Genomic DNA, 10,647 nt, shown 5'->3' on the forward strand with positions numbered 1-10,647 from the left:
TGATAGGACAACAGATATACTGTCCTGACATCTGATAAGAAACTCCAGGCCTGTCCTATCAGTTATTATCAGGTGCAGACTCTAGAGCTAAGAAGGCATATGAGTACTAACTTGTCAGAATGGATAACAGCAATGTGATGCGTCTTAACAGGAACCAATTGCAGGCTGTTCCAGATAATGCCAAGCCTGCCAGTCAAAAGTAACAACCAGGAGAAAACACAACACAGCCAGTTACCTACCTTGACCCAGTAGCCAGGTAGCTTGGAGCCCCATGAGCATTTCAGTGCTAGAGACTCGAGCAGGGTCTTCCTTGCGACCCTCTGCACCCCAAGAGTTGAGACTCACCTCAAAGGGCCATGAAATGAGACTGCCTCTCAGATTCAGAATGGCTTAATGATCTAAAAGGATAATCTTAGCCAAGAGACCTTTAGTAAGCTTTGAAGAAGTGTTGTTCCTCTATTGGAATACCTCTATATTTCATTACATTCCAGGTTGTGAGGTGGATAATGATCAACAAAAAAAGTCTTCTGAGTTTATTTCTGTATTCATGAAGGAATATGACTGAGTAGAAGATTTGTTTGAGGTCCTGGTGTCTAGATCACTGTGAATGTTTGATCCATTGATCAATGCTAAAATGATTTAAAAATGATTTTAAGTTCTTCATAACACTGTTGTTGAAATAGTTAATTCCCTCAAGTTTTTTGGCATCCAGGTCACTGACCTGCTGTCCTTGCCCTTAAACATCAACGGCTGTCTCCTGTGAAGTTCTCAAGAGCGATAATTCAAAAGCTTTTTACAAAAAGCATACCGATATGGGTGGACACAATACATCAAAGGACTATACACTTAGAAAGGACAGTAAAAACTACTTCAAAAGTTGTTGGACCACCACTATCACAGGTACAGGACATTTACACCACCTGCTGCAGGAGGAATGCATTACCCATCTAACAGGACTACCCACCCAGCACACATGGGCAGTTTTCCTGCATAAAATTATTATTATTATTTATTCATCAAGATTAGTTTAGACAGATGAGAGAGCTTGAGAAACGCTCATACTATTTAACAACCGGGGTTTGGCAAATTGCAACGAATTGTCTCCACTGTCAGATTTCAGTCACCATATTGTCTGCCAGCTTTGGAGCAGGGGGAGCTTGAGAATTTGGTCTGGTGGGCTTGTCTTTTTAAACTAGAGAAATGTTACTTGTGCACATGCCAGATATTATGAGAACAATATATAAAGTATGAAAAAAACAGTTACAGTAATCCAGAAAATGTCTCTTTCAGCGTGTTATGCAGTTTTATATTATAGGAATACTATGATGTTCAAATTGTCAATGTGACAATATTTAACTATAAATAATACTTACATAGTATATTGTGTTCAAAACATTTATTTGATAAAATTAAGTTGAGTAAAAGAACCATTAAAAAGACAGACCCTGCAGTATTTGTTATTCTTTAAGTCTGCAACAATAACCGTGTGCCAAAATACTGTATATGTAAAACATATGTTAAGTTCACCTGATGAGTTCAAGCCTTGCTTCATATTTGAAAGTTATGGCAACATGTAGCAGTCGTAACAGAAAAATAAAAATAACAGATTAGTTATCTAAATACCCTTTTCTCACAATAACAAGATATTTCCATGTTGTGAATTCCATTTTTTTTAAAGTTATGTGAAAACTTTCACTTATTGGATTAAATAAGATTTAAATCCAATCATTTGGCAAGGGATGTGACCATCAGTGCAAAGGCAGAAATTATAATATCTACAGTAAAAGCCTAAAGCAAGGTCATCAATATCGCAGGGTGGATTTTGTGTTGTCGGCTCTAATCCAAAAAGTATTATCCAAAAGATCAGATTTTATCTTTGTTGAACAGTTAGGGTTAAGATCTTGTGTAAGTTAAATCTTCGGGTTCTGGTATAAAATAGGTCAATAAGCATATTTCATCTTACAGATTAGTAAGCATATCAACAAGTGTCTTACAAGGCCCGCTGTTACCTGAAGCAGAACCACATTTTTAAGGAGAAGATTTAACTGTTAAGAATCCCAAAAATTGTAAATTAAAATTAATCTAACAGCATACAGTTTATGCAATGCAGATTGAGCTTTACAAAAATGATGCTAATATAACCGTACTGTATCCTACAATATCATTGAGCATATCTGGGTAGGGCTAAAGGGATAATGAACTTACTTACCATATAACGTGATGTGTCTCGTAGATAGATCATGTACAATTAAAAAAATAAAATATTAAATACTGAAATACAAAATTTCACATAGCTCTAAGTTTGAAATGTATCACACATCTTCAATTTCAAAGAATAAAATGAGAAATACTTGTATAATGTAGTTGCTTGTTATCTGAATTCTGAACTTGAAGACAGGCTTAATTGCTGAGTGCTTAAGACATTCATTTTACAAAATAAAAGAGATAGCAGCACTAAACAACATGGGCTGTTGTAACTAATGAAATTAAAGTACCTGAAAGAAGAGTTTCATGATCAGAACTCATGTTGATGAGCTTTTCTTAGCGTAATGTTGCACAGATTTCATAAGGACATGGTGCCAGAGTAACACCAAATTGGTAGTCCAACTTCACCTTGACCCCAGCAGGCATGGAGACGGTGAAGCGCTGCATGAAGGAGGTGAAGAAGAGGAAAAGCTCCATCCTTGCCAAGTTCTCACCAAGACATACACGCTTACCTGAAACAAGAAAACAACCTGAAAAACTGAAAATCAATCAGACAAGAACTTGTAAAAAAAAAAAAAAACTCAGAAAAGTGAGTTATTAACCAAAGAACAGATTCAAAAACTTGCCAAGATAAACTGTTCAAAAACTCTAAATCTTTATCTCTTAATTTACTTTGTACCATGTGTGACTTCAGTCTTTAAAGGTTTCATAATTGAAATAACTTTTGAAAATTATCTTCTTAAAATTGAACTTTAATTTTATGTAAATATTTATATTTTTGGGCTCGAATGCAAGTGAGTGTTTATTAACTCTTCCCACTGCCAATCTTTCTAACATGACCCTCCAAAAGTAAACAAGCTGCCATGAACAAATCTGGATCTGATTATGATCTCATGTATTTGTTCTCTTCTTGATAGTGAACGTTTGCTCTTGGCCAATCTACAATATTATATGAGACCCCTCCTAGGGTCCCATATTATGCTGGTAAAAGCTCAGGATCCTCTATTAACAGTAAAAGATGCTTAGAAAACTGGGATTGTTTTGTTCCTCACCTGCAGAGAAAGGCATGAAGGCAGCTTGCTTCACAAACTTCCCCTCCTCAGTCAGGAAGTGTCCTGGGTTGAAGGTGAAGGGGGTCTCCCATACATTCTTGTCGTACAGCACCGAGGTCAAATTTGGGATTATTGTAGCTCCCTTGTGATTGAAATATTATCATTATATCATATCATATCATATCATATCATATCATATCATATCATATCATATCATATCATATCATATTGACCTTTGGGATTGTGTAGCCTCCCAGCTGGATATCCTTGTTGGTCATATGAGGCAGGCTTAGAGGTACTATGTTGCTCATTCTCATGACCTCGTGGAGGACAGCGTCAGTATAGGGCATGTTTACACGATCTTCCATTGACGGCTGTCTGGACTGTCCAATCACTCTGTTTATGTCAGCCTGGACCTTTGCTGTGAAACAGGAAGATAAATAGTCAGGAGCTAAAAATGTAATTCATTAACAGGCTGCAAAATTAAATATTAGAGACTTGATGAGTGCATGCAATGTGTCAATAAATGTCTTTTTAACATATTTGTACATCATCCAGTAAGAACTGGCCTGGTCAGTGCTCTTACCCTGGATCTCTGGGTACTTGGCCATGTAAAGGAAAGCCCAGCGCAGGGTGGTGGATGTGGTCTCAGAGCCGGCCACAAACAGTTCAAACACAGAAATTACCAGGTTTTCCTCATCAAAAGTGTTGTCAGCTTGCCCTTTACTCTGAAAATATATTGCATGTCAGCCCAAAAACATTTAGCAGTCCTGGAACTTGTACCTTGTTAATTGTTTTATAGGCTGTGCTTTATTTGTTTAATGCTTTGATTAAATGGGTTGTTTTCTGTCAGAGGCACGGCCTTAAAGATAGTGCTGTGAGTCACAACTGAACACTTAGTGTCTTCCTTAACAGCACAGTGTAAACAATACAAAATTCCAGTCACCTCCTGGATCTCCTTCAGGTAGCAATCAATGAAGTCTCTTGGGTCCGAGGGGTCCCAGTTGTTTTTGTGCTCCTTAAGCTCTCCTCTAATGAAGTCCTTCACATCTTTCCACACCCGCAGGACTGTCTGATGTGGCCCCGGCAAACATCTCATCAGCTTAGGGAACGAGTTGTAAAACTGCAGAGTTGAGCAGATGAAAAGAAAAAGGAATCATTTCTGCAAGGAATTTTTATGTCTGTAACATTCATTGCATAATTGTGAAAACTCTGCTGAGAATTGGTACCTGTGTCCAAATTGAGGCTTGAAACTGGAGTGCTATCTCAAACCAGCTGATCAGTTTCCTGAACTTCTCATCAGTGTACTCAAATCGATGCCCAAAAACCAGGGAGCAGATGATGTTGGAGACAGCGTTGCCAATGATGAGTTTTGGATCGAAGGGCTTACCTCCAAATTGGAACAGAAAGGCAGTTATAACTTGTGTATTTGTTGTTGTTTGTCATTGCAGGTGCGATCATGTAATTGAATATTTACCTTTAAAGCTTTGGAATTCTTTTGAACAATGAGTGAATTCATCTAAGATGACAGGTTCAAGTGACTTCTTTCCAATTCCAAAATATCTGAGAGTTGAAAGGGCAAAGCGCCTCTGCTGCTTCCACATGTGCCCGCTATTGAACACTATACCTGATGGGAAATACTTTGTCACAAGTATGTTTTTAGATCAACTTGTTCACTGACTAAAGACTACACAGGAGCCAAATTAAAAGTGAGTTGAGTTGTGTGTGTAAACACACATTTGCATATGTTTTTAGTTGTGTTTAGTGCATGTGTGTGCGTTACATGCTCTTACCCAGTTCTTCACTTATGTCCTGTAACATAGGGAGGGGTGGGCGGTCAGCCACACTGTCTCCCTGATTTACAAGAGCTTCTTTCAGAACCTCATACCCATTTAAGACCACAACCAACTCCTGGCCCATCCGCAGGCTGTACACATCTCCATATTTCCCTGCTAGCTGTGAGTGGATTCAAAGAAAAACAAAGTTATAACAAGAGATTAAAGGATGATAAGTCCTTTCAGTTGACCTCTTGTTTTTCTTAATTGTTTTTTGTTGAGCTACCTGTGTCATACTCTCATGACCCCTGTTGTGGTCGACAGAGAACATGTTGCCCACTATAGGAAATGCTTGAGGTCCTGGAGGATAGCTGGCTGGTCGACGGTTCTTAATATAGTCAGCAGTGAGAATGAAAACTACTGTGAAGAGCAAAAAGCTTTTCACATCCCAGTCGACAAAGCATCCAATTACAGAAAAGATAGAATCCATCATCCAAGAAAGGGCTCAACTCAGTCCAACATAAACCTGTGCTGTCCTTACTTCCTCTGTGATTGTTTTCTTTGCCTGGAGTCAACCCCTATTTATTTATCCTGTGAGGGAGAAGCATTATGTAATTGACTCTTGGCCAAGGACCAGCTGTACTGGTTGGATCAGACTCTGACCTCTTCATTCATGGATAAGGGCTATAACAACATGTTAATCAGTGACCATAAAACAATTATTGAAATATGATGGAAAGTTAATTTATATTTATCAGTGAAGAGAAGTCAGAGTGTACTTTTATCCAAAGCAAGGTAAAATTCAGACTATTTGAGAATGAGTATTGCAGGTTGGACTGCTCTTTCAGCTACTCAATTTGCCTAAAGGTAGTGGGGACTGGATGCCATGTGAGTAGCTTGCATCTGTGCTGACAATAGTGTTGCCTCGGCAAACACTGGTGCTGATGAGAGTGTGGCAAGGGTAGTGGTGGCAATAAGTAATTTTGTAAAATAAGAACCGACAACGCCACCTGGGGTCTTGTACCCCAGGAAATACACAACTTATTACTCTTGCAATTAAGTAAAGCACACAGATTCAAAACTGAGGAGTCAGCATGCTTATTTGCAGCTCTGCTTTTTAATCCGCTGACTCTGCCGGGCCATCTGAAAAGTTGTCTCCAAAGTGAGCTTGGGCTCGAGCTGAAGCCTTTGAGAGACCTCATTGTCTTGAATGCCAATTACTATTCCAATGGCGTAGAGAAGCAAAAACTTGAAAGTCAATGCTCTCTTTGTCGAGCTATACAGTTTGGTTTACTCCACTGGCTGTGAATATTCAAGCTCTGGTGGACCAGACTTCACAAAATCTGTTCGGGGTCTTCAGATTCTGCCATCATTATAAGGTAATTACACCCATTGTGTTTCTTTTTAACACCCATTTTTAATAGCAAGTCTATCAAGCAGCCAGTTTTCACATTAAGCATCACTCATAGGTAAATAACACTAACAGCAATCTTTAAACACAGGATAAAGCATCCATTTAAAGACTAAATCAAGTCTGCATAAACTTAAATGAAACTGCATCACCAAACTGAACTAAAAACACTTTACACATTCAACAAAAACAAGTCTATTGTTGAAGGGAGAGCTTAAGGTGGACTAGTGATATATATAATATAAAAGTTTATCCTGAGGTAAAAGGAAAACTACATCCACGTCCCCGTTGTCAGTTAATAAATAGATCAGAGTTTAAAGCCTCTTGTGTGTTGCCAAGGCTCTCCCTCACAGGAAGTAGAGGCCTGGGTGGGGCAATATTATTTGTTCATGGAAATACAATACAAGGATTTGGCTCACTGAAGAATAAAAAAAGACCAATCCTAAATTAAACAGAACTCAGCACTTGTTTTTGAAATTGATTTAATCTCCTCAGTAGTTGAACTTATGTGAACTTGGATGTCAAAAGTTTGTTGCTCTTCATTGCCATTTCAATTTTCACAACATAATTGTATTTTCCAATTAGTCTGACAATTAGTCAGGTGCCCCTGATGAGAGCTATAGATTTAAAGATGCTTAAATGATTTTACAGTTAATAATCTTTCTCACAAATTCCTGTTTTGTTAACCTTTGTTTGAAATTCCATTTGAATCAAAACATTATCACCTGATCGATGAGAAGCACAGTTCCTGCCACTAGTTGCAGACAACCTAAACCAATCTTGTCTCGACTTCTTGGCTATATTTCCTCACAAAAAGAAGGATGCGTGGTATACAAATATGATGACATTAAATTAGCTAAATAACAGCCAGCTTCTTTTCATTTTCTTTGGTCCGTTTGCTGTTTTGAAGTATGACAAAAAGTCCAGGAAGACCTAGCCCTCCTGAATCTCCCTTTTAACACAGCATGCAGAACATGTCACCACCTGCCAGTACCCTAACAATGTTTCACACTCACAGCTGGCTTCCACTCAGGGTTCAAGCCCAGCTGCCTGTGTTTTTAATTTTGGCTGGCTTTTATCTGTAAAAGCCACTTTATGCTCTTTATATGTATATGTGGATGTCATAAGGGAAGTTTACATATGCTATAGCTGCTCCCTGGTCAGGAATGTTAGTCTAGGCCTTTTTGATATCATTCATCTCCACTTTGCATGCTGATCATCTGCAGTAAGGACTAGTTATGAGATCATGAAATGTCATTACTCTTGCAGGGAAGGAACTATAGCTACATGAGGGGGAGAGAAACCAACAACATATATAGTTGGTCTTACATCGACATAAAGCATGGTTTTCAAACCAAACTCCTGGAGAGAGACTGGATTCTCTCTGGATTTGCTGAAGGGGAGAGGCAACATGCAGAAGAGGGGATACTCTCGGGGTGCAGCTGGGACACATCTTCTGACTGATGTTTTAGCAAAGCTACTAAACAGCTGTTCAGAGTGCTGCATTCTTTGAGTCTCCAAGTGGAGTTGTGTAAAATGTGTTGCCAAGGGATTTTTTATTTCAGCTGGAGGACATTAGAGCCTGTGTACAATGTTTGTAAAACTGGGAAGAGGGTGATACGAAGGAATGCTCTGTTTATTTACTTATATGTTGAATTTTTTTATGATATTTAACTTGAACAAGTCTGTAGTTGTCTTATGCAATCGGTAAAGTGAGGACAAGAGTTGTCAACTGATAACCTCCTGTACGTAAAATACATGGAATCTAAATGGGTCATGGTTAGTGCCTCCATTGTTGAAGTGGCGGCTAAGAGTGTCTGGTATGGCTGCATGTCAGAATGCACTGATAACCATCAGGCTACAGAAGTAAACATCTCACACAAGTTCTGCAGGCTGTGGCCTCAATGTAAAGACCCTGACACACCAAGCAGATGGCAAAAAACTAGTGAAGACCAAGGCCGACTGTGACGTGGCCTCATGTCGCCTCAGGTCGCAAAAAGTTGCACTAGAACACACCGCAAAGGCCACAGCCGATGGCCAACTACGCATGCATGAGGGGCGGTGTTGGCACATTGTTTTGAAAAAAAACTTGGAAGAAGTCCTGACCAAACCAACACGAGATCAGATGAGGAGGCAGAGTTCTACGATCCAGGAGATGCCTTACTCATGTCCATGGCAAATGTAACTGAAATGGTCAGGATGTTCCTTAGTGGCAGAATGCTTGTTAAAGGTCAAAAGTTTCCAATGTCACCAACCTCGCCCTCATCTGACTGTGACAGGTCTACAGTGGGAGCCCCTTAAACCTTTTTCTTTACCAAGACATTCGACTCAAAAGCCAGAGTGATGTTCTTCTTCATTCTAAGTCATCACAGTTACAAGTTGACTAACAAACTTGAGCTGACAGGTAGCTGCACATTGCTTCCCATCCTCATTCCACTTCATTCAGACCTGCAAATCTTGATAAGCTGCCTGTTTAACATATCTGTCCTCACCTGCATTCAAAGCTCATACAGCAGTTGTTTGTGCTTTGCTATTTCCATAACCTTTGGTCTGCAATTTATATGGTTTGGTTTCTTATCATCCTCGTCTCTTAGGCTCCCCTAGAAGTATAAATTCATATTATTTATCTCTATTGAGATGCACAAAAACAGCAAGTCATGTTTCAGCAATCATTAATGAGTGTTTACTTTTGTGCTATTCACCTACTGGTTCAGAGTTCAGACTTAGCAGCAGATATACATTAACTAATCATTACCTTATGGTACATTTATATAAGATCTCACAGTCTGTTTTCAAGTTTATAATAATTTACTGAAATATGCCAGTATATTCATATAAGTGTGTTTGTTTTATGTTCATTACAGCCTGTGATACTTGGCCAGTTAATAACAGACCTACCAGAGCGAGTGTGCTGCATGTAAGCTGCTGAAAGGAGCCAACTGTATTATGGACCAGCACATATTCTTTTCCTGTTCAGATTATCAATGGCAGCATAGACAGACAAACAAGCATCACTCAATGCACAACACACAGGGGTTTATTGAACCAACCAGCTGCAGTGAAGTGCAACTGAGCGTGGTTACACTGACAACTTGTCTGTCATTTGCAAATAAAAGTGCATTACAACGTTTTTAAAATGTTCATTACAAACATGACGTAAAGCAGAGGGACTTGTGTATTTTTATAGATTTTTTTCTAAATTGTGTAATGCCTCCTTGGTGCAAAAATACAACAACACATTATGCATTACAGAGAAGAAGTGGGATAAAGAAGCAAGAATTGGACTCTCAGTGGATGCTTGGAAGGAAATTCACAGTTTCCAATGTTCATCAACTTATATACTCATGCGAATTGGAGAGAATACTGCTGCGAAACAATTATTAGGTACTTTAAGAAGCCATACTAAGACAAATATAGGGATACAAGTCAGATGTGTTGGAGATAGTGTGGCCCAATGGAGGCAAATCATTCCTTATTTTTTGGGACTGTCCAAATCTAAGTTTGTATTAGTATGGCACTTGTTACTGACAGAACTGTAAACTAGCTGGTAGTCCTGGCATACATGTGCCCCCCTGGTGTGTCCAAAGCAATGATCCACTCCATGGCCGTTGTAAGGTTTAAAAACACAAACAACTTTTTTTTTGTGTCACAAGCATAAAATCTACAGGATGATACTGAATCCAAAGAGCACGGACATGGACACAGTGTGAGAACCAATCGTGTGACTCCACAGCTTGTTGATCCTCAACACAGCTCTCAGCTCAATTATAAGCCATGACGGGCTCTCTTAAAGCAACAGTTACTTAAAGCAACGCCTTTATCAAAGTCGAGAAAATGGCCAATAAAATATGTTTAACAATAAATCCAATAATAAATTGTATTTTCCATTACAATTATAATTTTTATATTTAAAACTAACACACCAACTTCATATTTATACAATATTATAAAACACAGAATAACCAAGAAAACAACAAACAAGTCCTTGCTTCACTCAGCACTCATAAAACATTAAGCAAATTATTCAACACTTAAATACCCCTTAACATTGAGGGTTTTTATTGGGCAGCATGCCGCTTCTGAAAAACATGAGTGAAACAAAGCTGCTGCAGTCTCTTTTGACACCAAGTTAAAAAAAATATTAGAAAGTTGATAAATTTAGTAGAACATACATTAGATGACTGGTGTTTAACAATTTTGGAAA

General features: G+C 38.7%; 1 protein-coding gene across 1 annotated transcript; it reads right to left on the reverse strand.

Moving 5' to 3' along the window:
- Positions 1 to 1,381: 1,381 nt before the first annotated feature.
- Positions 1,382 to 5,600, reverse strand: LOC109996080 (cytochrome P450 2J2-like). Its single transcript, XM_020650022.3, has 9 exons — positions 5,319 to 5,600; positions 5,051 to 5,213; positions 4,735 to 4,884; positions 4,487 to 4,647; positions 4,204 to 4,380; positions 3,844 to 3,985; positions 3,491 to 3,678; positions 3,258 to 3,399; positions 1,382 to 2,717 (listed from the first exon to the last, which is right to left on the reverse strand). The coding sequence occupies exons 1-9, from the start codon at positions 5,523 to 5,525 to the stop codon at positions 2,542 to 2,544; spliced, it is 1,506 nt and encodes a 501-aa protein (XP_020505678.2). The 5' UTR covers positions 5,526 to 5,600; the 3' UTR covers positions 1,382 to 2,541.
- Positions 5,601 to 10,647: the final 5,047 nt, after the last annotated feature.

This window comes from Labrus bergylta, chromosome 6 (genome assembly GCF_963930695.1).
Source record: "Labrus bergylta chromosome 6, fLabBer1.1, whole genome shotgun sequence".
NCBI classification, from domain to species: Eukaryota; Metazoa; Chordata; class Actinopteri; order Labriformes; family Labridae; genus Labrus; species Labrus bergylta.